Source organism: Mesoplodon bidens, assembly GCF_964165515.1.
Source record: "Mesoplodon bidens genome assembly, chromosome: 11".
NCBI lineage: Eukaryota > Metazoa > Chordata > Mammalia > Artiodactyla > Ziphiidae > Mesoplodon > Mesoplodon bidens.
In genome coordinates, this window is record NC_138167.1 from 41433251 (window position 1) to 41460455 (window position 27205).

General features: G+C 47.1%; 3 protein-coding genes across 15 annotated transcripts in view; 1 reads left to right on the top strand and 2 right to left on the bottom strand.

The window, feature by feature from the left end:
• Nucleotides 1-226: 226 nt before the first annotated feature.
• INHBE (inhibin subunit beta E) lies at nucleotides 227-2025 on the bottom strand. The gene is made up of 2 exons (XM_081250128.1): nucleotides 1489-2025; nucleotides 227-1237 (listed from the first exon to the last, which is right to left on the bottom strand). Exons 1-2 carry the CDS (start codon nucleotides 1784-1786, stop codon nucleotides 480-482), a joined length of 1056 nt encoding a protein of 351 aa, XP_081106254.1. The 5' UTR covers nucleotides 1787-2025; the 3' UTR covers nucleotides 227-479.
• Nucleotides 2026-4498: 2473 nt separating this feature from the next.
• Nucleotides 4499-15450, bottom strand: INHBC (inhibin subunit beta C). Its single transcript, XM_081250127.1, has 2 exons — nucleotides 14937-15450; nucleotides 4499-7349 (listed from the first exon to the last, which is right to left on the bottom strand). Exons 1-2 carry the CDS (start codon nucleotides 15247-15249, stop codon nucleotides 6604-6606), a joined length of 1059 nt encoding a protein of 352 aa, XP_081106253.1. The 5' UTR covers nucleotides 15250-15450; the 3' UTR covers nucleotides 4499-6603.
• A 3551-nt stretch (nucleotides 15451-19001) lies between these two features.
• R3HDM2 (R3H domain containing 2) overlaps nucleotides 19002-27205 on the top strand; it is a 154328-nt gene continuing 146124 nt past the window's right edge. For 11 of the 13 annotated variants that reach the window (XM_081248310.1, XM_081248311.1, XM_081248324.1 and 8 more), the window contains exon 1: nucleotides 19187-19262. The gene's annotated coding sequence lies outside the window, so the exon portion shown is untranslated. Of the gene's footprint in view, nucleotides 19263-27205 lie in introns of all 13 variants that reach the window. The other 2 variants (XM_081248319.1, XM_081248318.1) reach the window with 2 other exon arrangements.

Below are 27205 nucleotides of genomic sequence, written 5' to 3' on the forward strand. Positions count from 1 at the left end.
TTTCCCAGCTCCCTCTTGAGCCTCCCTTCAAGCACTTCCACAGCCCTTACACTTGGCCAGCCTGTTTCCCCCAATCCCAAGCCCAGTGGGCCCTTGGTCTGCTTCTTCCTTCCCTCACTTGAGGACGTCCTCTCCTCTGGAGGGACTAAGTGATTTTTCTCTGCCTTCTCCTTCCCACCCTCCCTCCCTCACCTCTGCCATCTTCTCAGATGGCTTAGGGTAGGAAATCATACTTTCTGGGTAGACTCCTTTAGAGGACACACTTTCCCCATCTCCCCACACATCAACCAGCCTGGGATGTGCCAGAGTCTGGACAAGAAAGTGCCCATTTGGGTCCCAGAGGGGTCAACCCAGTCATATTGCCAGGTGACCCACTGGATGAAGGTATGGATCAGGAATCTGATGCCTCCAGACACAGATGCCCTTTGCCTAGGAACCCCTAGTTTGATCTCTTCACTCCAAACCCCCAGGTCCTCTTGCTAGCTGCAGCCACAGGCCTCTACCACCATATCTGGGACATCTGCCTTGACCACGTTGCCATCACGGTCAAGGTAGAGGAGAGAGAGAGGCCTTCGGGCAGTAGGGACACAGCAGGAAGTACCCAAGGGCCAAGGGTTGTTGGCCTTGAGGAGGCTGAAGACAGCAGAATGGAAGGAGGCAGCAATGCCTGGGCTGCCAGCCAGGTGCGGGGGACACTGCCCACTGCAGTAATTCAGCTGGTACCCCTCAGGCTGTAGGATCCAGTCCCGCCATCCCAGTTCCTGGAAGTCTACATAATGGTCTCGCCTACAGCATAAGGGGGTCTCAGGCTCACAGCTGGGGGTCCTCCTCCTGGCCCGGCCTGCTCCAGGCTCTTTGGGCCGGGTCTTCAGCTCCAGGAAGGGCCGCTGCTCTCCCGCTGTGTCCAGGAGCTGCTGAGTTTGGGGGGCAGCTGTGCTGTTGCCTTCTAGTGGTCTGCAGTCCAGTTGGAGTTTCAGGACACCAGACTCCTCCTGCCTCAAGCCACTAGAGGGCAGAGTCAGGGCGTGCCAGCCCGGGGCTGTCAGTTGGTGCTCAGCCAGGAGGACGTGGGACCCTCGGCGTCTCCTCCTAGGGCCCCATCCGAAAATCCTCAAGGAAAGAGTGCTAGGAAGGGTGGGGAGCACGTGCAGCCAGAGGCGAGCGTGGTACAGGTGGTGGGAGCGAGGAGTGGACAGGTAGAAGGTGAGCGTGGAGCTGCAGGTGGAGGCGGAGGAGTCTGCCGGGAAGATGGAGAAGGGATTTAGGACTGCGATCGGAGATGCCGCTCTCCCCTGACACTCCCGCAAGCCCTGCCAGCTGCTCTCCCTAGCTCCCACGTTTAGAAGAAGCAGGGACTCCGAGGCCAGTCCTGCTCCAACTCCTCCTCTTCCTCCCGTGCCGCGCTCCCTCTGCTTCTGCTGACGCTGTCATTCTCCCCTTCCTTCTCCCTTTCCCCGCCTGCTCTCTGCCTGTCTCTCCCTCACCCACCTGTGATGGCAGCAAAGCTGATGACCTGCTCCCCATTCGCTGGAACCACACTTCCCCGCTGCAGTCTCCGGAGGGCCCTGGTCAGCGCTGCCTGGGGTGGAGGATGAGTTATTATGGGACGACCAGTCAGGTGTAGCCCCTCGAGGATCTGCTGCTTGGCTAGCTCAAGGACCAGAGCTCGTTCTGCTTGGGGTGCCAGTGTGGGGCCTCCACAGGAGGGACACACAGACCCTGCCCTCTGTGCCCACACCAGTGCCCACAGCAGCACCAGCTGGAGCTGGACATCAGAGAGCCCCATGCTCCTGGTGAATGGCCCTGGGTCAGGTCGGGAGCCTCAGATGGCTGTAGCTCCTTCTGTTGAGTCTGGTTGCGTGGAGGCCAGTGAGGGCACGGCGGCAGCAGACAGCAGTGCCACACCTACCCTTGGCCAAGGGTAGAGCCACCTGTCTTCTGTTGCCTGAGACTCAGGAAGGCAGACAGTGGATGGTCCGATGGGTAGCTGTGTTCAGTGTAGTCTGCCAGTTTGACCCTCACAGCTCATGTCTGGCTACTGACTGGGGCCTCTCTAGAGCCAGCAGCCTAGGGCTCCCTCACCTAGTGGTCAGCAGGCAGACCTACCCTCTGAGCCCCAGGATTGGCCAACTGTGCTGCCCATCAGTTCCCTGCAGGGGGTGGAGGTTCCCCCCTGGAGCTCAGGTTTCACCATCTGGCCCTGGTCACGGAGCTTGAGGCAGGGGTAGGGGGGTGGGGGGGCTATGTGGACACGCATGATGCAAGAAGGAGGATGATTTCACGTGCTCAGTCCCCAAGGTCTGGGGCTCGGGGGAGGGAACTCCATGCGAGCAAGGTGGGAAGGGCAATTTCCCCCATACCTACAGTCTGTCTAGCTTGCCCATCCACTGCTGCTGCAGCAGTTTCCATGAGGCAGCTGGGAATCCCAGTGGTTATTTCTCTGGGCTGGAAGGTGAACTCTGGTCTTTTTATTTCTAGCAATGGGGCTGGGACAGTGGTGAGAGGCTGGGGGTGGGAGGAACGGAGTCCTCTTGCCCAGGCCAAGGTGGCAGTGCCACGGGGCACAGAAGTCACCCCCTGACCTTGCCTGTGCTGACCGCCCAGAGTCCAGTTGGACTGGAGCACAGTGTGGATGAGGGCTGGAGCATTGGGGGGGGGGTAGCATGTTACTGTGATGTCTGGGGAAGCCTAGAGAGGTGGGGGTAGTGGTGATGCAATCGTACAGCAGGGCAGAGTCCATCAAGGATGGCAGAGGGGCATGGGAGTTGGAAGGGCCTGTCCCCAGCTACTGGTTCTCTTTCAGGGCACTGTAAGAACTGCCTAGATTTGGGATATCCTAGAAGTGGTGCCAGCGTCTGTTCATGGTGGTGGGAAATGGAGGGTTTATGGACTTTTTAAAAAAAATTAATTTATTTATTTTTGGCTGCATTAGGTCTTTGTTGCTGCGTGAGGAGGCTACTCTTCATTGCAGTGCGCGGGCTTCCCATTGCGGTGGCTTCTCTTGTTGCCAAGCACGGGCTCTAGGAACGCGGGCTTGGTAGTTGTGGCACACAGGCTTAGTTGCTCGGCAGCATGTGGCATCTTCCCGGACCAGGGATTGAACCCGTGTCCCCTGCACTGGCAGGAGGATTCTCAACCACCGTGCCACCAGGAAGCCCAGGTTTATGGACTTTTAAGAACAAAGCATGGCCAGTACAGCAACCTTAGTCCCAATACCAGCCCTCCTCACCACACTGCTCACTGGCTTTAAATGGCCTAACCAAGGCCTCATGCCAGCCTTTCTCCTTGTGCTCAAGTCTCTTCAAGAAGCTGGGAGGAAGTGAGTGTGATTTGGAAATGTACCCCTATTCCAATTTATTAGTCTCCCCACTATTCAGCCAGTGGGGGCTGTCAGGAGAGACTACTAGATCTGGCACAGGGGAGGAGAGGTGGTGCCTTAGGGGCTAGGGCTCAGTACCACCAGTGTCCACCATGTGGCAGTGCTGAGCCACTGGACAGCAGCAGGCTTGGCGCTGACCAGCTTCCCAGGGAAGGAAGGGGATGCTCTGGGGAGTGGAGAGATTCAGAGCGCTTCCCAACCTCTCACTCTGGGGACCCTGCCTCTACACCGGAATACAGAGAAGCTGGTCCCTCAGCTCTTTCCCCTCGCCACTGCTGGAGAGCAGAAGCTGTCGTCAGGACCACATCACTGCTAACTTCGGTTTGGTTTTGGATCTCATCGCTGCTGACACGTGGCAGTGGAGCGTGGTGATGGGTGCCAGGCTCTTCCTAGAAACTTAGGGCACCTGTGGTGGGGAGGGGGCCAATGAGACTTTTAGATGCTCCTCTCCACCCTAGGTCTTGAGTCATATTCAAGCCCATCTATCCAGGGCTCTCCCCAGCTCCCAGCTCCCTCTCTATCGGTCAGGCTGGTGAGTGACAGCTCTCTACCCACTGGGGTCTGGACCACAGAACTGCAAAGCAGAGGTTTCTGCCCATGGTGTTGTCTCAGAGGGCTTACCTGTGGGTGAGCCTGAGTCAAGCGAAGCAACAGGAAGTGGCTGCAGGAGTCATTGACCCCATCTCTCCCCTCCCCTCTGTGTCAGATGCCCCCAATTTCCAGCTCTTCCTACCCTCTTGCTGCTGCTGTGCCTGGCCTGCCCCTACCTCCCTACTGACACTTACGTCAGAACCCAGCTATAAATATGCTCTTAGCATCTTAGTCACTTTTCTCAAGAAGTGCTCCCAGGTTATAAATACCCCAGCCATCTGCCTCCCAGGCCCGCCCTACCACCAACCTGGTTGGGGGCTGGGGGGTAGAGACAGGCTTGAGGGTGGGTAAGGAAGTAGAAGGAGCCTGAGTGATTATCTTGCCTAAAAGAGAAAAGCCTGACCAAGTCTAGAGTTAGGGGCCAGGGAGCTCTGGAAGAAAAGGTTTGGAAGAAGACAATTCCACTCATTCTGCTTTTTGTCAAAGACAGAGCCAAAAAGGAAAAGGAATAATACTGATCCCTTCTAAATTTAGTTTATTTTAAAATTTGCTATTTTGTTCATCTTGGATTTTTTTGCATTGATTTTGATTTTGTAAAATATTGCATTAAGATCCTATTTATCTTGACTGATGTATTTTTTGGCATCCCCTTAAAATTCTGCCCCCAAGGCAAGAGCCTCGCTTCTCCTCACCTTAGTCTTGGCCCTGGGAACTGAAGCTACAGTTGGAGGGAGGGAGGTTAGATCTGGGGGACGGGTGGATTGGGAGTGGGAGACAGCGGTGGAAGGGGAAGGCAGAGCCACCAGAAGACTTCCTTAGCTTCTCTGCTTAGATGAAGATTTCCTCAAGTCAAAGTTGAGATAACTTCCATGAGTTTGCTCCTGAAGCCCCACAGCTCAGATTTGCAGTCCCCCAGGAGGTCTCTTTCAGACTTTCTCCTTTTAGGGTTCCATTTCCAAGGACCTCAGACCTAGATAGGAGGGGGTTATATGCTGAGCAAACACTGACATCACGTTTCCCAAAGGACACATGGGTTTTGCGCAAACTCGGCCTTGGGCTGCAGACAATATTGACCCCATGGTTCAGGGCTGTCCAACCAAAGGGAGGAGATGGTGGGGGAAGAGGGCAAAGGTCTAGAGAGGACCCAGTCTCAGAGCAAATGCCTCCCTCTCCTCACCCCAGGCCTTCCTTTTCTTCTCCTTGTCCTGCTCAAATGGCCCTTGGCCAGTTCCACTTCCAGACAGGACTCCTGGCTGGAGCCCTGGGGGTGAGTGAAGGGAAGGCAGCCAGCTGGGAGCCATGCCTCTGCCTCCCCCCGTGTGTGCCCACAGGTTGTCACCTACTTGCTGACTGAGCACTGATCTGTCTCATTTCTTGGAGCAAGGACAGAGAGGGGAGAGGAGCAGGTAAACCCCAGGTGTTTATTAGCCATAAGACAAGCAAAGATGGTTCTGGGAGGGAGGAGGGGGCCTAAGGAAGAAAAGGAAGCAGCCTGGCGAAGGAAGAGTCATGACGTGTGGGATGGACATAATAGCTCAGCCCTAAGGAGGCTGTGAGGAGAGAAAAGTGGGTAGGGCAGGCAGGCTCTGTGTCATCTGGGGTGGCAGTCAGGGTCCTGGCAGGACATAAAAGACCCACTCAGCTGTCTGTGTTTGCATCACTAAGAAGATTTAATGAAGGACTTCTTTACAGAGGTATGGGCAGGGTTAAGGGAACCAAGGAGGGATATTGAAGCACCCAGGGACCAGCAAGAATGGAAAGCCATTACAAGCCCATAGCATGGAAGCGGTGATATCAAAACTTAGGCAGAGCCGGAGCCATGGAGCGGGTGGGGAGCTAGACAGGAGCTGTAGGGACATGGACACAGCCACACTCACACAGAACCATGGAACCTAGGCAGAAGGAGGAGGAATAAGAAACACCCTGACCTCTGTCTCCTCCTATCCTTTGATCTCCTGCCTCTGTCTCCTCTTAGTCAAACTCAGCAGGAAGCCAGAGGCCAAAGGAACTCAGGTGAGTCAGACCCCAAGGGTATGGAGCAGGACAGAGAAGGACAAAGTGTGGATGAGAGTGGGCCAAGAGAGCCTTTAGCAGCCCATTGGGCAAGTAAGAGGAAAGGGGCTCAATACATGGAGAGGATCGAATGTTTGGTGAATCTAAGGAAGGTCCTCTCTGGAGATCCAGAAAAGCAGGGGAAGGGGCTGGGTCAACTCATCCTGGAGTGGGGGACATTGAGTAGAAAGGGCAGGGAGGCATAGTGGATTGTGGGCTGGATTAAAGTTGGGCTATGGGTATCTGTCTGGGAACCAGATGGCACTGCTCATGGTTGGAGGTGGATGAGAGTCCCTAGGGTGGCAGTTGAGCACTTGGAGCTTGCTGCAGGGACTATGCTCTAGGAGAGGGGCTGGTCGTTATGAAGATGGTACAGTGACTCTCCTTAGATAACAGTGCTTCTCCTTTGATGAAGATCTCTTCACGTCAAAGTTGGGATAATTCACATAAGTTGCTCAGGAAGAGGGAGTCCATCTTCTGGACAGAGGCAGTAACGGGGCCACCCCCTCCTCTCAAGGAAGAGCGCCTCTGTCAGGGCATGTTTGCCTATCCCACCTCAGCCTGCCTGTACCACACACAGACTAACTGCACCCACACGCCTCTACCACCATGTCAGGTATGTCAGTCTTGACAATGTTGCTGTTCCTGTCATAGTAGAGCAGAGACAGGGAGCGCCGGGCAGTGGGCACGCAGCATGACCACCCTCCGGCAGTGCCCGCAGCGGTGTTGGCCTTGAGAAGATTGAGCACCGCGGTGTGAAAGGAGGCGGCAATGCCAGGCATGCCTGCCACGTGCAGGGGACACTGCCCTGTGCAGAAGTTCATTGCGTAGCCCTCAGGCTGGATGATCCAGTCGTGCCAGCCAATCTCACGGAAGTCCACAAAGAACTCTTGTCGACAGCACATCCTGGACCTACCCTGGCAGTCGATGCCTTGCCGGCGAACGCGGTGCTTGCCCCCAACTCTTACACGGGCTGTCACAAAAGGCCTATGGGCAGCCCCACCCAGGATGACTGGGCTCCAGGCTACCTGGCCTTCAGGGACCAGCTCCAGGATCAGGTGCCCCTGGCTGCAGGCAGCCTGAGCTTCAGGCCCCAGGAGGAGCTGGTGCCAACCACTGTCATCCACCTCCAGCAGGTGCTGAGTGGCCAAGGTGAGGTTGGTGGCATGTGGGCTGAGCACGAGGACCCTCACCTTCAAAGTCCACGTCGTACTGGGAGGGAGCTGCACAAAAAGCATGAGGCTGGCCTGCTGGACCTCCAGGCCGCCAACACTTCTATCAGAGGAGAAGTGGAAGTCAAGACGAGTCTGGTCGATGTTGGCGAGACCTGTGGACACAAGAAGCCCCAGTCAGTGTGGCTTTCTGAGTCAATTCTACCAACTACATATCTATTCTCAGCATGCTTGAATTCCCTTTGTTCTTTCTCGACCACACTGTTGGCCTTGTTAACTACCCCTTCCTTCTTAAAAATCTTTTCTCTCTTGGTTTCCATGACACAACTCTCATGATTCTTCCTTGATTTTCTTTGCTGGCTTTTCTTTCTCTCACCATCCCTCCAATGCAAGAGTTCTCCAGGGTCTGTCCTTGACCTTCATTTCCATTTTTTTTTTTTTTTTTTTTTTTTGCCATGTAGCATGTAGGATCTTAGTTCCCCGACCAGGGATAGAACCTGTGACCGCTGCTGTGGAAGCGAGGAGTCTTAACCACTGGACCGCCAGGGAAGTCCCATTTCCTCTTACTCTACACTGAGAGGAGCTCTGACCCATACTCACAGTCAGCCAACACAAATTTTGTGCTGGTGATTCCCAAATCTGTATGCCCAGTCCAGATCATTTTGCACCTTGGGAATCATCAGGCTTCAGGCCTAAACTTCTAACTGCTTAATTTTGCCACATCCTGCCAGCATATTAAAATCAATTTATCCCATGTGGAAATCATTATTTCCTCCTCTAAGAATGGAAATCTCTCTTTCCATTCTTAGAACTGGTGGCATCATTACCTTCCTTATCACCTGTAGAAACTCCCCACATCCAGTTCCTCACCACAGTGGTTCTAACAGCTATGCATTCTTCCTGTGCCAGTTACTGTGGCTCAGTTTCCCCTCTTCATCCCTCACCTGACCTATTGAAACACATTAATTGGGTTTCTGTTCCCTCCACTCCTGCTCTTGTCAGGATCACTAACACCTTCCACGTTGCCAAATCCAATGGTTTCATCTCTTTATGTTCATCTTACCTGACCTCTAAGCAGTGTTTGACACAGTTAACCATCCCTTCCTTCTTGAGATACTTCCTTCTCTTGGCTTTCGTGACTCTGGCCACTCCATCTTGGTCTCTTTTGCTGACAGCTCCTCTTCCTCTGCCTGACCTCTAAATGTTGGAGGTCCTAAGCTCCCTTCTCTTCTCTATCTATACTCTCTCCCAGAAAGAACCCATCAATTCCCCTGGCTTTCAATTCCATTTATATGCTGATGACTCCCAGATATCTATATCCATGGCCCTGACCTCTCCCTGAGCCTAGGCTTGTATATCCAGCTGCTGATCTGATATTCCACTTGGATATCCAATGCTATCTCAGACTATTCATGTTCAAAGAAGAACTCTAGATTTATCCCCTGCAACCCAAATCTGTTCCTTCTTCAATCTTCCCCTTCCCTGTAAATGCACTGCTTAAACCAAAGTCTTGCTTGCCCTCATTCCCTTCTTTGAAATTATCTGCAGACCTGTCAACTCTATCTCCAGTTCATAATATAATTTCACTTATCCCCACCTCCTCTACCATACATTAGTTCAACCTGCAATCATCTTTTTCTTGAACTATGGCAATAGCGTGCCAAGTGGTCCACTCTTGCACCCAAAACCATTCTTCACATATCAGCCAGAGTGACCTCTTTTTTTTTTTTTTTGCTGTGCCTTGTGGCCTGTTTGATCTTAGTTCCACAACCAGGGATCGAACCCGTGCCCGCTGCAGTGGAAGCGCAGAGTCTTAACCACTGGACTGCCAGGGAGGTCACAGAGTGATCTTTTTATAACATAAATCTGATCAGCTTAATCCTCTCAGCTTAAAACCCTTCGAAGGCTTCCCATTGCTATTTGAATAAAAGCTAAACCCCTTAACATAGGAAACACGTATGATTAGGCATTCTGCCATTTAATGACTATAGTCTACCTATACTGGCTTTTTTCTGTTCCTTGAACTCACCAAACATGGACCCACCTCATGGCCTTTACACTTGCTGTTTCCCCTGCCTGGAATATCTTTCCAAGCTCTTTGAATGACTGGCTCCTTTTTGGCATTCAGTGCAAATTCACCTCTTCAGAGAGGCTTCCCTGACTAACCTAGCTAAAGCAGCCTTCAACTCTACCCTCATCTCTTTAATACATTATCCTGCTTAATTGTCTTTATAGCCACTATCACTCTCTGTAATCATCTTGGTTTTTTGTTCATTTGCTTATCCTCCCCTCCCCTTCTACCCCTCCCTGCTCCCAGCTAGAATGTAAACTCCATGAAGGTAGAGACTGTGCCTGTATGGTTTACCACTGTATCCCTAGTACCTAGTACATAATAGGCATTCAGTTAACATTTGGTGAGTGAATGGTCTTTCATTCTTTAATTCTTATTTTATGCTGACACAAGAATTATTTTCCAAAAAGGCTAGATCATAAAATTCATGGTTTCAAAAACCTTATTGATGAATAAAGCCAAACTCTTTTTTGGGGGGGGCCTCTCACTGTTGTGGCCTCTCCCGTTGCGGAGCACCAGCTCCGGACACGCAGGCTCAGCGGCCGTGACTCGCGGGCCCAGCCACTCCGCGGCAATGTGGGATCTTCCCGGACAGGGTCACGAACCCATGTCCCTGCCCTTGGCAGACGAACTCTCAACCACTGCACCACCAGGGAAGCCCAAAGCCAAACTCTTTTCGGAGGCAATTAAATGCCATTATGCTTTGGCCTTAGCAACCCTTATTTATTTTTATTTATTTATTTATTTATTTTAAGTAAAGGATGCTTTATTGTGGGAATGCCACTGATACTCTCATGGGCATAAAAGAGCAGAAAATAAAGTTCATCTAGACTTAGTGTGAATTGTAAGGTCTGAAATAAGGGTTGCCCTTGACAGCTCTCAGAGCCAACAAAATCTCTCTCATCTCACTCTCCCTATGTAAGTCTACTCCATTCTTCTCTTTCTGTAGATCTACCTCATTTGCTTCCCTGTCACCTTCCTCAGGTCCCAGAATGGTGGCCCTAGCTCCTGAGTCTACAGAACCTTTAACTTAGCTCTTCCTAGCTAAGTGAACTGATCTTTCAGTGTTCCAATTCCAAAATCCTAAAAGAAGAGTCTGATTGACCCAGCTAATCTTTTCTTGCTAGGTCACTAGCACCCAACATTTAGAACCTCATAAGTCACCCCAGTTATGGTAGGCAGACACAGGACCAGCAGGGGCTGTGATAGACCATTACACTGTTGACCCCCAGGGAACAACACCTCCCAATATTCATGGTTTTGTGCAATCCCTTCCCATATTAATTCTGGTCTTGGCATGTGACTTGATTTGGCCAATGAGATGTAAGCAAGCACGATGCAAGCAGAAACTTAGTAAGTACTTACACTTTGAGGTAGGAAAACTTTAATGCTTTAAAGAAACTTGGGCTAGACTACTGAATGATGAGAAGCCATATGGAGAGAGACTTCGGAGAGACCATCTTAGATGTTCTAGCCCCATCTGAGTTCCTAGCTGAACACAGTTGCTTGAATGAACTCAGTTACACCTCATGGAGTGAGAGAACTGTCCAGAATAAGTCCAGTCAAATTACAAAATCTCAGAAACTATTGAATTTTTTTGTTTTAAGACTCAATGTTTGAGCTGATTTGCCATATTAATGGATAACTAAAACAGAAATTAGTATCAGAAGTGGGGTACTCCATAGCAAAGACCTAAAATATGTAGCATTGGCTTTGGGACTGGGTGGCGGCCAGAGGATGGAAGGACAGCAGGGAGACTGTTAGTGAAGTCTGGAAGGACAGTGAGGAAATTGCTACTGGAAGCTGGACAAAGGCGAACCTGTGTTATGTATTGGCTATCATCTCTGGTAACTGGAAGCTAGAAATGGTATCTAACAGAATTGTGAATTTAGCTAAAGATATTTCCAGGCAGAATGCTGAAAGTGCCATTTGGCTTATTTTAGCTGCCTATGATAAGGCATTTCAGGAGTGAGATGAACTAAAAAATGAACTGTTAAATTTTCAAGCAGAATTTAGAGAAAACATTTCCAATAGGACTTGCTAGATGGAACAATAAAATATTTTTTTTCATCCCTCAACTCTCTCTCTGGCAAAAAGGTTATCAAACTAAGAAATGGTCTCAGGGCAAAAACCAAATCCAGGGCACTGCCAGTAAAACAGCTTCAGAGCGAAGATCAAAATAATAAAGGGGGAACTGTAAGACCCTTTGTTAAGATCTAACATCTTTGTTAAGATCTAAAATTTAAGATGTTCTGTAGACCCTCTCAACTAGACAGAGGGCTTCTAAGAATCTTAAGAGTGTTATCCCACTTGTAAGAGGGTATCCTGACTTGTAACCTAAAGAGGAGGGTCTGTCTTGATAGAATGGAGTGCCTTTTGTCTGAGTGAGTAGACTGTAATTTATTATTTAGAAGGCTCACAGAGTGTTAAAGAGAATTTTAATAGTGAGAGCAGCACCAGTTTGGACTAAAAGGGACAGAGATGATTCAAAATGAAAAGAAGTCTCTGGGCTCCCAACTTCTTTGGGCAGCATGCAGGCCGAGAAAACTACTTAGCCTCAAACACAGGTCATTTCCTATTTAAAAGGAAAGACATCTCAGAGGGTGGCACTAAGAGCTGAGAGAATGGATCTAGAAGTCTAGGGGAGCAATGGTAGGCTCTCCTTAAGAGGAGAGGAAAATCCTACCAGTGGGCAGAACCAGGCCCTAACCAAAGGAATTCTGGATTTGGGGTAGACTGAGATATGTGCCTGGCTGGATGTCAGAATTTTCATGGACCAGTGACTGCTCTGTGTCTCCCTCCCCCATCCGCCATTTGGGACAGAAGTATCTATTTATTCCGTCCCTGAATCAGCATTGTATGTTAGGTATGTGGGAGGCAGATAACTTGAATTTTAAGGTCGTAGGCAGTGTTGTGTTGGTAAATATTTAACAACTGGATTCCAGAGGGGGAAAAAAAAAGGCCCTGATTTGTAGTGTTTGCCAGTTTCTGCGGTATGACTTCTTCCATCCCGGCCAATTTCAAACTATCAATGTGATGCCACTGGATGTACAGTTGGGAGGTGTTCACCATCAGCTCTCATGAGCCAGTAAGAGCCAGTTTCAGGACACCACTGAAGGCTCCTACCCTAGTTTTCCCAGGGCCCCAAGCTCTCTCTCTTCATATCTCCAGCAAGAACAATTCTCAGATCTTTCTTTCACACGATGGTGGAGATGATGGCTTAAATTGGAATGAAAACTTCAAACTAAAATATTTAAATGTAAAAGGTAGAATCCAGGCATCAGTCATTCTCACCTCCAAGTTCATTTCAGGTCACGCCCCCTGCAGCCTAAATGTTGTATTCATTCATTGATTAGCAAATATGTGGAAAGTATATATAGACTTTGAAGTCAGAGAGAACTGTGAATTCTGCCCCTTGTAAGCCGTATGACCTTGGCCATGTAAATTATCTTTGAGTCTCAGTTTCTGCATTCTTAAGATGGGAATGATAAAGTCTACTTTATGGAGTGATTGCAAGGATAAACTGAGAGGAGGCAGGTACACTAAATACCTGGTAACTGTCATTACTGTCACAATGTGCCAGGAAACTGGGCTAAGTATCAGGGATACAAAGGTGAAAGAAAAAACAACAACCAGGATTTTGGTGTTCGTGGCCATCTGTCCACCTCGTGCTCACCCACTCCAGACTACTTTTTAACTCTAAATGCAGTCAGTTTCTTTACACTTTTACTCATGTTTTTCCATTTAGGATGTTGTTTACCATTTTCTACCCACTGAAGTCAAACTTACTCTACAATGCCAGCCAATTTGCAAACTTCTTCTGAAAGACTTCCCTGACTTACCAGGTCCCAGTGAACTACTTCTGGCCCATTAAGCACTTGTGCCCTCATCTAGCATTTATTTCACTCTGCCTTATATTCTAAGTAATTTATTCCCAGCAGCAACAACTAAACCCCTCGTGGGCAGGAGCTGAGTCTTCTACCTTCAGTTCCCTCCCACCTTATCCTTTCTAAGTACATCACCTGTATTAGCTCACTTAATTCTCTCAACTCTCCTCTCATTATCTCTGTTTTGCAAATGAGAAAACTGACTATTAACAACCCAGGACACATAGTAATAAGTGGCTGAGCAGGGATTTGAGCCCAGTTTATCTGGCTCCAGAGTTTGTGTTCTTAATCATGAGCAGAAACCCCCTTTTGAACTAGAATAGGGTCTCATCCATCACTGGGGACTCTAGACATGGTCGAGCTGAACTACAGAATGGTTTGGCTGTTTATTGAGCATCTACTGTGTTTGCAAGAGGCAGAGTGGTAGAGTGGTCAAGGTCATGGATTCCAGACCCAGGCTGTCTGGCTCTACCACCTACTGGTCATGTGACCTTGAGCTAGTTACTCAACCTCTTTGTGCCTCAGTTTCATCACCTCTAAAATGGGGTAACAATAGTATTTGCCTCACTGGCTTGTTGTGAGGCTCTCAAGGAGTTAGTATATTTAAAAGGCTTAGAACACAGTAAACACTGTATAAGTGTTATCTATTTCTACTATACACTAGCCTCTGATGATAATGTGAGGAATAAATGACAGTTCCTGACCTCAAGAGGTTGCGTTCTATGGGAAGACAGACTTCATAGAAAGCCTGGAAACAGGCAATTCCATAAGGAAGGTCCAGGTTCAGAGTGAGCGTGTGGGGGCCACCAGAGAGTGAGCCCCTCACCTTCAGGTCCGGATGGGTTTTTTTAGGATGGGAGTGCGGGATCTTGAAGGGAGTAGATGCTGACCAAGGGAAAGGGGCCAGGAATGGGAAGGGCCTTCTAAACCTAAGAGAGAAGAACTTGCAAGAAGCTCAGAGGCCAGAGAGATCACTTGTTTGTGTTCTGGTTCTCAGATCCTGTCTCTGAATTCTCTTTTTTTTTTTTTTTTTGGCCGCGCCTCGCAGCTTGTGGGATCTTAGTTCCCCGACCAGGGATTGAACCCGGGCCCACGGCAGTGAGAGTGTGGAGTCCTAATGACTGGCCCACCAGGGAATTCCCCTGTCTCTGAATTCTTGATCTTCTTTCCAGCTGCCCACTAAATTCTCTAACCCCTCTCCCCTCTATGGAAGGAACTCTCTCGCCTTTATCCTCTATCCCTTAAATACCTTTCTGAGTCCTGTTTTGGCCCTGTTCTGACGTGGGGACCCGAGGTAATCAAGGCAAGAGGACAGGAGTAGGGTGGCGAGGTATTGTAATCCCAGTATTTTACTTTTCTCCCTTTTACCCAAATGATGTATCTGGGGTAGTGGGGTACAGAGAGGCTGGATCCCAGGGCCAGAGGGAGGACAGACTCTCCAGCTCCCAGACCCTGGTCCAAGCCCAGGAAGTGTCTGGGCTCACATCATAGTCTGTGGAAGTTTGTGGGCCTGCAGAGAGAGGAGCCATGGGACATAGGGGCAGGCAGTCTCAAAAGAAATGAAACGTACCCACTTCCCAGGTGCCCATTGGTCAAGTCTAAACTACAAAGAGAGAGCCTGGTGGTGGGGGTGTGGGGGGAGCCTGGGATTGGGAGATTACATGCTGTGGGAGGCAAGAGTTGGGATGGCTTTGGGGAGAAAGTCAGGCGTTAGATTGGGGAGGAAGTTTTTCCCTTCCTTAAGAGATCGGGTTTGGGGGAAGATCTACAGACCAAGAACCCACCTGTCTCAGCAAAGCTGATGATCTCATACTCCTGTCCCCTGTCTGCTTCTGGAAGCGCCCCCTGTGGGGACCCATGGAGGTGCTGCAGCACAGTCCTCAGAGCAGCTCGGGACACAGGCCGGCTCAGTGTTGGGCGCTGGTTGAGGTGCAGCTTGTCCAAGATGCTTCTCTTGGCCAGATTAAGAAGCAGCTCCCGCTGGCTCTCCAGGTCCAAGGCGGGCCCCCCACATGCCAGACACTGAGTGTCAGCTCTGGGAGTGGCCACTGCGTCTGGAGCCAGGAACAGGAAGGCCAGGAGCAATGAGGAGGTCATTGCTGGGGGAGGCCTTCCTTGAGCAACACAGTTGAGATAGAGCCGCAAACCCCGGGGCTCAGGGTCTCCACAGCTGTGGTCTCAGCTCCCTCCCAGCCGCCAGGGGCCCCGGAAGGAGAGTGTGTCCAGCTGGCATTACTCCTGGTTGCAGGGGATAGAGCGGTCAAACATCCAACTTGAGAGATGAAGCCAGTTACAGGTAGAACTTGGCAGAAGCCATATAGTCAGTGAAACTACAGAGTGGGGGATGTGAGGGGAGGTTGGTTTGTTTGGGGAAAGAAATGTCCCTGGGCCAACTTTGGGAGATAGTGGGTTACCCATGTGAGCTGCCAGGCCTGGGAACAAAGGTTAGAGATGAAATTCCTCTTCAGATCAACAGCCTTGCTCGGAAGCCTGGCAGTCGGGGGGAGAGGTAGGGTGCGGAGATCAGAGGTTTTAAGATAGAATGTTAAAGAATGACTTTCAAACAAGAGGGGGTCATTGGCAGGACACTTTAGGTCATTGTCATGCAGGTTGTTGTTTTTTGTTTTTAATTTATTTTTGGCTGTGTTGGGTCTTCATTACTTGATTATGGAATGCTACCCCTAGGGGTGTTATACGATATACAGTATACATACAGTATACGTACGATTTTACCTTTCTTTTTCTTTTTCTTTTCTTTTGGCCGCGCTGCACGCCTTGCAGGATCTTCCCCTCGGCTTGTGGGATCTTAGTTCCTCGACCAGGCATTGAAACTGGGCCCTCAGCAATGAAAGCGCTGAGTCGTAACCACCGGACCACCAGGGAATTCTCCATTTTTCCTTTCTAGAAGTTGAAATTTTCTGAATTCTGAAACATGTCTGGCCCTATGGATTTTTAATGTGTAATTATAGATCTGTAATGGTTATCTGAGAGTTTTGAGATTTAAATAATTTTTTAAAGCGCTTTACGGTGGCTGGCACAGAGTAAGTGGCTTAATAAAAGTATATTATTATTCTTGCTACATAGGTTTGTTTGCGGGCCAGAGTACCCTCACCTCTAGATGTGCTGAAGAAATTCTGCCAATATTTGCCCTTCTGGACTCTCCTTTCTTAGAGGCCATGCCCCCAATCACCATCTGTAATGCAGTCACTTAAGTCATCTCTGCTGCTTACCACTATATTCCTAGCATTGCACATAGGACCTACAATATAATATAGGTGTTTAAAACATATTTATTGAGTGAATAAATTCTAGAATACAGGCTTACAGGCTGGTTATAAGAAGTTACACTCAAGTCACCTTGATTGTATTTTTGTGTGTCACAAGTTTCTTAGCTCTCTTCAACAGGGGCTGATCTTTTTTCTTTTTTCTTTTTTTTTGCCGAGTGGCATGTGGGATCTTAGTTCCGCAACGAGGGATCGAACCAGAGCCCCCTGCATTGGAAGCACAGAGTCTTAACCACTGGACCGCCAGGGAAGCCCCTCTTTTTTTTTAAGCACTGTGATAGAAGTAGATTTATTATTCAGTTTCTAGTATAAGTTTATTTATAACGTAAGGGTTTTATTGAGATATAATTCACAGAACATAAAATTCACCCTTTACAGTATATAATTCAGCGTTTTTTAGTACATTCACAGAGTTGTGCAACCATCACCACTAAGAATATTTTCATCATCCCCCAAAGAAACCCTGTACCTATTAGTAGTCACTCTCTAATAGTTTCCCAGCCTACAGGGACTGATCTTATATCTAACTTTTTTTTGTGTGTGTGGTACGCGGGCCTCTCACTGTTGTGGCCTCTCCCGTTGCGGAGCACAGGCTCCGGACACGCAGGCTCAGCGGCCATGGCTCACGGGCCCAGCCGCTCCGCGGCATGTGGGATCTTTCCGGACCCGGGCACGAACCCGTGTCCCCTGCATCGGCAGGCGGACTCTCAACCACTGTGCCAACAGGGAAGCCCTATCTAACATTTTAATATTCCTAATTTCATTCATGGATATAACCTTATCTTGAGGTCGGGGGAGGTAGTTATACTGCTATTTGTTTCATGTCCTAACTACAGTATGTAGTTCCCAGACCCCCTCACATCTGAAGACTTCAGTTGCTCCCCTTCTCCCTGGCAAATAGTTGGGGAATAAGAGGTTAGCAAAAGCGGGGGAAACAGAGGAGGGCTTCTCTTAGGGCTGGATGCCTCATGTTTTTGCCTTAGCTGTTCTTCAGTTACTGCATTTGTCCCTAAAAGACCCAACTGTTTCACTCTGCATTATGACACACAGGTCCTTTGAAACCTGCCCTTTCCAGTTACATTTCTAATAGTGTAGTGATTGAGAGCAGGCTTCGAAGATAAACTCAGTTCAAAATCTGGGACTTTGGTGCCTCAGGGTTCCTTATCTTACAAAATGACCATAACAGTAATACCTATTGTTTTGAGGATTAAATGGAAATAATAGATGTAGAATGCTACATATTATAGTCTCCTGCCTCCAACTTGAAAACCTGGAACTTGCTGATTCTTGAAGGAAAGGAGTTCTTACCTCTATGACCTTTCTGGAATCTCCATTCTTGCCTTTCTGATGAACTCCTACTTATATTCTTCAAGGTTAACTGAAATTTCACCTTTAGCTTCTCTGTAGCTTACTCAATCTCTCTTACATCTAGGAACTAATTGCTCCTTCTTGTGTTTCCATAGCACATTGAACACCTCTCTAGTATAGCACTTACATTATACTATAATTTTTTTGTTTCCTACTGCAGTTCCTGTCACATAGTAAATATTTAATGCTTAAATATTTAATACAATGTATTAATACATTGTATTAATATTTAATACAATGCTTCTTTGAGAGAGTTGGTCAAGAAACGATGCAAATACATGTAATTAGTAGCTAGATTGATTCTGACTAGAATGGTCAGTGTGGGGAGGTTGCAAATTTTTCTTTTTTTTTTAACATCTTCATTGGAGTATAATTGCTTTACAATGGTGTGTGAGTTTCTGCTTTGTAACAAAGTGAATCAGCTATACATATACATATATCCCCATATCTCCTCCCTCTTGCGACTCCCTCCCATCCCTCTAGGTGGTCACAAAGCACAGAGCTGATCTCCTTGTGCTATGCGGCTGCTTCCCACTAGCTATCTATTTTACATTTGGTAGTGTATATATGTCCATGCCACTCTCTCACTTCGTCAGGGAGGTTGCAAATTTAAGATGACTTTTTAAAAAAGAACTGTAGGTTAGAGGGTGGTGGCGGGAAGAAGTGATTTTAAATAGGATGTACTTAAACCTACTTTATTTAGAGTTAAATTTTTACATCTGGAAAAAATGGACATTTACCTACCACATGATCTTTATCCATTTATACCACAAATATTTACTGCATATATGCTGTTTCGGGAGCAGGAGTCACTGTCCTAAGTGAAAGGCTACTTTGAAAGTGCTCTGTAAACTTAACTTACAGTTATTTGTATTATGTTTAAATCAAGGGTGAATCTGACAGGCTTGATGGGCTTCAGGTGAACTGAGGGTCGCAGTGGATCTGCATTGGCGGCTGAAGACAGGTAACGCGGCGGCGACAGAGCGAGCGCGTGTGTTGGACAGGACAGCGTGTGCGTGCGGGCTGGGGACGTGCGTGAGTAGGCAAGGGGCGTCTGTAGGCGTGGAGACAGGCACACAGGAAGCAGGGACGCTCCGGGCGCAAGACGCGATGACGATTACGCCGGACGTGGTGACGTAGCGCGCAGGCCGCAGCGGGGGGCGGACTCTGGGCCTTTCTTCCCCTTCTGATTTTCCCCCTCCCCCCCTTTTCTCCCTTTCCGGGTTTGGTTTCCCCCTTTTCTCCCCCTCTCCCCCCTCCTTCCCAAGCCCCTTTCCCCTCCCCCGCCCCAGTCCCCCCTACTCCCCCGCCCTGGGCCCCGGGGAAACCCCGGCCGAGAAGAGTCCGCCCCCAGAAGCGCGCCGCCGCCGGCCGTCGGGGCCGAGCCGCAGCCGAGCGGCCGTGAGCCCGGGCGGCGGGCGGAGACGCGGGCGCCCTCCCGGCTACGGCCCGCGTGAGGTGAGGCCACCTCCCGGCCAAGGGGGCGGGCAGCGCGGGCGGCCCGTGGGGAGGGGGCGTGGCGGCCGGAGGCCCCCGGTCTGGGTCCCCGCGCTGGCACTTCCCGGACACGCGGGCGGTGCGTCAGGGCCCGAGCTTCCCGTGAAGGACGGCCCCGAAGCCAGAGACGCCCCAAGTGTGCTCGGGGAGCTCAGGCGAGAAGCGAGGGGCGCGGGGCGGAGGGTGTGGGGCTGGCGCCACCTGTGGCCTGTGCGGTGGGACCTAAAAACTGTTGCGCCCTTGTGGTGCTCGGGGGTGACTAGCTCCATGTGTTTCTTGGGTCTCCGTTTTCCTTTGAGCCTTGGAAAAATGGGAGGGAAAGGTGTTGGAGTGTTTCAGATTATGCTGGTGTCCGAGTTCATTACAGGGACAGAGATTTGAGTTGGAACGTACAGAGAGATGGTTCTGGAGCTTAAAAGTTGGGCCTACGCTAAGCTCGTAACTAACTCTTGAGGCTAGTTACTCTGAAAACTCTTCTCGATTTCGGTTACCTGTGGAACCCAAAATTTCAACGTTTGTGACCATTAGCCTAGTAAGTCCTCAGAATATTTATTCACTCAGAGTGAATTGTTCTTGGATAATGATGAGAAGTGATCGAATAACAGTCCCAGAGGTTCATTAAATCAAAGAGAGGTGTGGGAAAATTTAAATTCAGCTCTTGGTTGGATGAGTGTCCATATATATATATATATATTTTCAAATAGATTTAACCAAAATTGAGAAGCCTGAGCCCTATGTTGGTAGGCAGCATGGAGACTGGGGAGGAGGGAGGTGACAGGTTCCACTTCAGGAATGTCACACATTCCTTGCCTTTTTATTGTATTTTTGGATAGTTAGATAGGCACTTGAATCCGTTGTTTGTGGCTCCTCTTTCTTCCTAATGCTTTTTTTTCACCTCTCGTTTTATTTCTCCTATCTTTTCCCCCCTTTTTGGAGTCTGGGACATCAAGACTAAAACGGGCTTAAATAGTGGTAGAAAGTGGTAGTAGTTAGACCATTCAGTTCACTTTTAGTTGTATTTTTCCTCCCTGTTGCAGTTCTCCACAGAGTTGAGAGAACAGAGAATCTTTCTTGAAGGTCTGATGAACTGTCAGCGAAAGTTGTATTTCAGAGTTTAAGTTCCAGTTTCGCGTCCACTCTAGGATCTACACTGTAGATCTTCAACTTAAAACAAAAATTTAAAAAGTTGCACATATAAGAATAGGGTGCCTGATTTTTTTTAATTGAAAGAAGTCTGAAGAGGAGTTGGTTACCTTCGTCTATCAGAATAAAAATCAGAGACTTTACAGTTGTCTTTAAAGTCCAAGATATGTAGCAACCTCCCCCCCCCCCCACCGCAGACATATTCACTGGTCTCCTCTCTGTTCCTTGAGTACATCAGATACACTTCTGCCTCAGCAGCTGGCACTTGGATCTTCATGGATCACCTTTTCCGTGTAAAGCTGCATAGCCTTGTACCCTCACCTTCAGGGCTTTACTCATGTCACTCTAACAGTGACATTTCCTTGGCTCTCTAAATTCCAAAGCTATTCCTCCACATATATTTACATAACTTCCTATCCCATTTTGCTTTATTTTCCTCCTTACCCCTTATCAACCTATAACGTACTGTACATATTTAGTCTCCCGCATTAGAGTGTAAGTTTCATGAGGTTTAGATGGTCTTGTTTTGTTAGTTGCCGTATCCTCAGCCCTTAGTATAGCCATTGATATGCAGTAGGTGCTCAACAAATTTATTGATTGAGTAGGTAAAGAAGAGTTTTTAAAGATTTATTTATTTTTATTTTTGGCTGTGTCGGGTCTTAGTTGCAGCACAGCGGGGGGGATCTTCGTTGAGGCATGCGGGCTCTTGGTTGTGGTGTGTGGGCTTCTCTCTAGTTGTGGCGTGCAGGCTCCAGGGTGTGTGGACTCTGTAGTTGTGGCGCACAGCTTCCAGAGCGCGTGGGCTCTAGTTGAGGCGTGCAAACTCGGTAGCTGTGGCACACAGGGTTAGTTGCCCCGTGGCATGTGGGATCTTAGTTCCTTGACCAGGGATCAAACCCGCGTCCCCTGTGCTGTAAGGCAGATTCTTTACCACTGAACCACCAGGGAAGTCCCCAAGAAGAGGAGTTTTATTCTTGAACTCTCTCATTGCCATAAATGAGAGACATGTATTTCCACTAGGATTTTGTAAGGTATTTACTGGAAGAACTTGAGATTTTTTTTTTTTGTCAGTTCTTGCCACGTTTCTGTTTTGACAGAAGTCTTGTGCTTTCAGGTCATTGAGTGAAAGCCTTTGAAGGCAGAGAGGATGGAGTGTGGTGTTGGTGGTCTCCGAGGAAGATTAGCTCAGATTTCATGTGGCTAGAATTTTTACTGTTGCAGGCTCTTGCCTTGAGGTTTGTTCACATCCCTGATGAGACAGACATCACCATCCTTACCTCTTTGGCCCCAGAGAACTGCGTAGGCTGGTTCCACTTTGAATTTTTCAGTACACTGAAGATGTTAATATTTATGGTCTGGGCTGTGTGGGTTAGATTTTTTTCCCCTATTCATGTGGAGACAGTTGAGCTTGAAAACTTGTAAGAATAGCTTTCTTTAACAATGATGGAGTGTTCGGTTTTGGGGAACATCTGATCCTTTTTTCTACAAATCCATTTGTGGGGTCATTTTTAGCAACTAAATTATATTAAGTCTGAGGGTAAAAGGAGCAGGCCCCCTGAGTTGTGTGGTTTATCCCTCATTTATCTTTTCCTTTCTCATTTCTTGATTGGTATATTTGTTACCTTCATTGATCTTCTGGCTACAGTGGCCTGGATGAGATTTCTCTTTGGGGCAGTCCTGGCAACTGTTCCAGCTTAGGAAGGCAAAGCGGGCGAGGTTGTGCTTTTAACACTTTGTAGGAATGCTGGTTGCAAAGCTAGGTTTTTGTTTAAACTTTTGCCAGGACATTGAAAGCTTCCAGGCCCATGAGAGAATGGTTTGAGTGGGAAGTGGGAGTGGGAGAATTGGGGAACTTGTATCTATTGGACTGGATCTGGTTCTGCTATTATTATTGTAAAAAGGTATATTCTCGTTTTGTGAATAATTTCTGACATAATTTTGGCACATTAATAAGGCTTCTACCTCATTTCTCTTGTCTCTTTTAAAATCCTTTCACAAAGTTTCTAGGAAGTCTTTCTCAAGACCCAGAGACATTCAAACATCTCTATGCCATGTTCTCACCTCTTAGAGATAAATACTGTACTGAGTACTGACAATGTTTCAGTATAGGTAATGGTTTCTGAATGATGCATTGCTTATTCCTGTACCAGATCTGTTCATGAACTCAAGGAAAGCTTTCAGGAAAAAGCGGATTTTGAGGAAGGGATAAAAAGTGTTGCATTTTTGTTACATGGTCCCAGGAAGTACAGAGGAGAGAATTTTGTGAAATTCTGTGTGTGTGTGTATTTGTGTGTGTGTGTTTTGTTTTGTTTTTTCCCTATGCCTACTTGTAAGATGGGATAAAGGACTCTGAGTGTCCCTCTGTGGAATGTGCTGCCAGCTTACACGTAGGAAAAATAACTGGACTCATGGCTTGAATATGTGTGCATGAATACAGTTGGTGGGTCTAATTTTAGATATATTCTTCATACACAGTGGCTTTAGTATTTTCCTGCAGCTGTATCCTTTTCACTGTCTGTAGAAAACGTGCCACTTAATTGTCTCTTAGTAGTTACCTTTTGGTCTTACCATGATTGTCACTTTAGCAGTGTAGCACTTGTTCCATTCTCCAATAAAGTTACTTTGTCCATTCCTTAAGTTTGAGTTTATTTCTGAAAACAGATATAGATAGGAAAGATTTCATAACCCTGATCTGTTTTAACTCCTCTTTGAGTTCCCTTAGATTTCCTTAGTGTGTATCTATTTTCTCTAACACTTAAAAAAAATTGGTGTTGAAAGCCCTAATTACAATTATCTGCAGTGGTTTCATCATTTTTACTTAGGCGGTATGAAAGGAAAGATTCTGGGACGTTTCCTAAATCCAGGTGTTCTTTTTGCTTTTCTTCTTCTTTTTTTTAAAAAATATTTATTTATTTCTTTGGCTGCACTGGGTCTCAGTTGTGGCATGTGGGAACTTTGTTGCGGCATGTGGGATCCCTTAGTTGTGGCATGTGGGCTCTTAGTTGCAGCATGTGGACTCTTAATTGTGGCATGCATGTGGGAGCTAGTTCCCTGACTAGGGATAGAACCCAGCCCCCTTGCATTGGGGGCGTGGAGTCTTAACCACTGGACCACCAGGGAAGTCCCCTCTTTTTGCTTTTCTGCAAAGCAAAACTCTTATGAGTTGTTCAGTCCAGTTGTTTGAACCTATACTGGGAAAGCAGTTTCAGTTTTCTAGTTTTGACAGTAAGTTTCCCAGAGTACTTAACTGTGCTTTTAAAAGAAGAACTGATCAGGGCTTCCCTGGTGGCGCAGTGGTTGAGAGTCTGCTTGCCGATTCAGGGGACACGGATTCGTGTCCTGGTCCGGGAAGATCCCACATGCCGCGGAGCGGCTGGGCCCGTGAGCCATGGCCGCTGAGCCTGCGTGTCCGGAGCCTGTGCTCCACAGCGGGAGAGACCACAACAGTGAGAGGCCCACGTACCGCAAAAAAAAAAAAAAAAAAAAAAAGAACTGATCAAATTGGGAACCCCAGCCTCGAGATGAGAGAGAATAAGGAGAAAAGGTAAAAAAGCCTCAGGCAGTCATGTCTCCCAATAGTCAAAACACTTTCGGTATTTTTAAGGGACTCATTTTATTCTATTCCTCCTTAGTTTGTATACCACAAGAAAATAAAAAATCTTTTCAGTCCCTTTAACTGCTTGCTTGCTTTTCTAAATTGTCAAAGACTTTGATTTTTCCTGGGAGATACTTTTCAGGCCTTTCCCGGTATTTTCTTGGGGAAAAAAAATGAAGCTAGTGGTTAAATGCTCTTGTAAGGTCTCTTCCCTGACTTAGCCCAATGCTCTAAAGGCGTTAATAGTGTGTTTTGCAGCTTGTTTTTGTTTTTCATTGAAGAACTCAAAATCTTTTGCAGGCAAATAAAAACTATAGGTTTGCACCCACACAATTACTCAGGTCCCAGAAGATCTCAGCTTAAGTCCTTATCCTGTAGAGCTAGAGGTGTAAAGATAAGTGAGGTAATCAGCAGGGTTTAAAATAACTCAGTTTCTTTTTTTTTAAATTAATTTTTATTGAAGTATAGTTGATTTACAATGTTGTGTTAGTTTCTGCTATACAGCAGAGTGAATCAGTTATACATATATCCACTCTTGTTTAGATTCTTTTCCCATATAGGTCATTACAGAGTATTAGGTAGAGTTCCCTGTGCTATACAGTAGGTTCTTATGAGTTATCTGTTTTATGTAAGTGTGTGTATGTCAATCCCAGCCTCCCAATTTATCCCTCCCCCCTCTTTCCCACTTGGTAACAGTAAGTTTGTTTTCTACATCTGTGACTCTATTTCTGTTTTGTAAATAAGTTCATTGGACCCTTTTTTTAGATTCCACATATGAACATATGATATTTGTCTTTCTGTGTCTGACTTACTTCACTCAATATGACAATCTCTGGGTCCATCCACGTTGCTGCAAATGGCATCATTTTGTTCTTTTTTATGGTTGAGTCATATTCCATTGTATATATGTACCACATCTTCTTTATCCATTCCTCTGATGATGGACATTTAGATTGCTTCCATGTCTTGGCTATTGTTAATAGTGCTGCAGTGAACATTGGGGTGCATATATCTTTTTGACTTATGGTTTTCTCCAGGTATATGCCCAGGAGTGGGATTGCTGGGTTTATTTTAGTTTTTTAAGGAACCTCCATACTGTTCTCCATAGTGGCTGTACCAATTTACATTCCCACCAAAGGTGTAAGAGGGTTCCCTTTTTTCCGCACCCTCTCCAGCATTTATTGTTTGTAGATTTTTTGATGATGGCCATTCTGACTGGTATGAGGTGATACTTCATTGTAGTTTTGATTTGCATTTCTCTAATAATTAGATGATGTTGAGCATCTTTTCATGTGCTTTTTAGCCATCTGTATGTCTTCTCTGGAGAAATGTCTGTTTAGATCTTCTGCCCATTTTTAAAAATAATTAATTAATTATTTTTGGCTGTTTTGGGTCTTTGTTGCTGCGCGTGGGCTTTCTTTAGTTGCGGCGGGCGGGGGCTACTCTTTGTTGCCATGTGCTGGCTTCTCATTGCAGTGCCTTCTCTTGTTGCGGACCACGGGCTCTAGGTGAGTGGGCTCTAGAGCACAGGCTCAGTAGTTGTGGCGCATGGGCTTAGTTGCTCCGTGGCATGTGGGAATCTTCCCGGACCAGGGCTCGAACCCGTGTCCCCTGCATTGGCAGGCAGATTCTTAACCTCTGCGCCACCAGGGAAGTCCCTCTTCTGCCTGTTTTTTGATTGGGTTGTTTGTTTTTTCGATATTGAGCTGCATGGGCTGTTTACATATTTTGGAGATTAATCCCTTGTTGGTTGCCTCATTTGCAAATATTGTCTCCCATTCTGAGGGTTGTCTGTTTTGTTTATGGTTTCCTTTGCTGTGCAAAACCTTCTAAGTTTAGTAAAATAACTTAGTTTATTTCTAATTGATATTTATTGGTTGTGAGTCTGTAGTGGGAAAAGAAAGAGAAAAAGCTGGTTTGCAGACTAGTCAAGTGCTATCTTGATCTTTTGGAGGTAATTTTGCTCCCACTGTTAGTCTTCCATACAATTCTTGTCTAGTGTACAGAATAGAGATAGACTTTTAACATTATTAGCTAGTTTCCTTTGCCACTTGATTCATTATCTTCCTTGTATGGATGTTTTTGGTATATTTCATGTTGATAACATTTGTGCTTCAGTGTTTATTATTAATAATGATCAAAACCGTATTTCATATCTGCAAAGCACTTTTCTCTTTCCTAAAAGCTGATCGGACCGTAAAGTGGTCAACATTCATATTAAAAGACTAGATTTTCCAGGTATGCAGTTCATATTTTTGTGGGGGCTGTGATTTTGTTGGATGTGCCAGTTGTAAGAATTTGTGCGTGGTTTTGGCACGTGAGCAGCATTATGGGGAATACTTTCTTGGAGAAGGGTGGTTCAGACTTGTGTAAGCTTTATAACAGAACTAGGAGGAAAGTAAACAAGGCAGTGACAATCCAAACTTAATAAGGGATACATTTGAAATACATTTTTTCTCCCTATACTCACAAATTATATTTTCTCCTTTTTGATTCTGTGGGAGAAGGGAAGAAGAAGATCTAGGACTAGTAACCAGCTGATAACTTGCAGGAAACACTGTGCTATGGATGGGTAGCAGGTGAATATACACATCTACAAGAAGTGGTCACTTAGTGCTTCTAATACTATTGGTGGAGCAGCTCCCAGCAGCCATCAGAATCAGTGGGAAGAACATGGTGGGCCTTGTTAATCTAACGGACTCCTTTTCATCCTTATCTTAATTCAGGTTTTCTGGAGTGTTTGTCATGTTGACCCTTCTCTTTCTTGAAATGTTTCAGTGATACTACTTTCTTTTCCACTTGCATTCCTGGCTCTTTTTCTCCTGCTCATCCCTTAAATATGTGTTTTCCTTAAGGTTACTGTTGTATTCTTCCTCTTTACCTCTGATTCTTAAACCTTAAAGGCATAAGCATCTGCATAAGCATCTCTTGGAGAATTTCAGAATGGCTTACAAAAGCCTTCATGATCTTGCCTCTGCCAGCTGCTCTGACTTACCTTGTACCACACTTCCCTGTTCTTACTATTGCTTCACTAAATTTCTCTGTTTTATTTTCTCCATAGCACTTACCACTATCTTAAGTTATCTTGTTTGTTTTCTTGCCTGTAGTCTGGCCATGCCTAGAACCCAAAACCTATGGAACAGGGACCTTGTTTATTTTATATCTG

Excerpts from the sequence above, each read along its gene's own strand:
- INHBE (XM_081250128.1), bottom strand. The coding sequence starts at position 1,786 with ATGGGGCTCTCTGATGTCCAGCTCCAGCTGGTGCTGCTGTGGGCACTG. Across the intron at positions 1,238-1,488 it reads CAGCTTTGCTGCCATCACAG|ACTCCTCCGCCTCCACCTGC; the intron begins GTGGGTGAGGGA and ends TCTTCCCGGCAG.
- INHBC (XM_081250127.1), bottom strand. The coding sequence starts at position 15,249 with ATGACCTCCTCATTGCTCCTGGCCTTCCTGTTCCTGGCTCCAGACGCA. Across the intron at positions 7,350-14,936 it reads CATCAGCTTTGCTGAGACAG|GTCTCGCCAACATCGACCAG; the intron begins GTGGGTTCTTGG and ends TTGTGTCCACAG.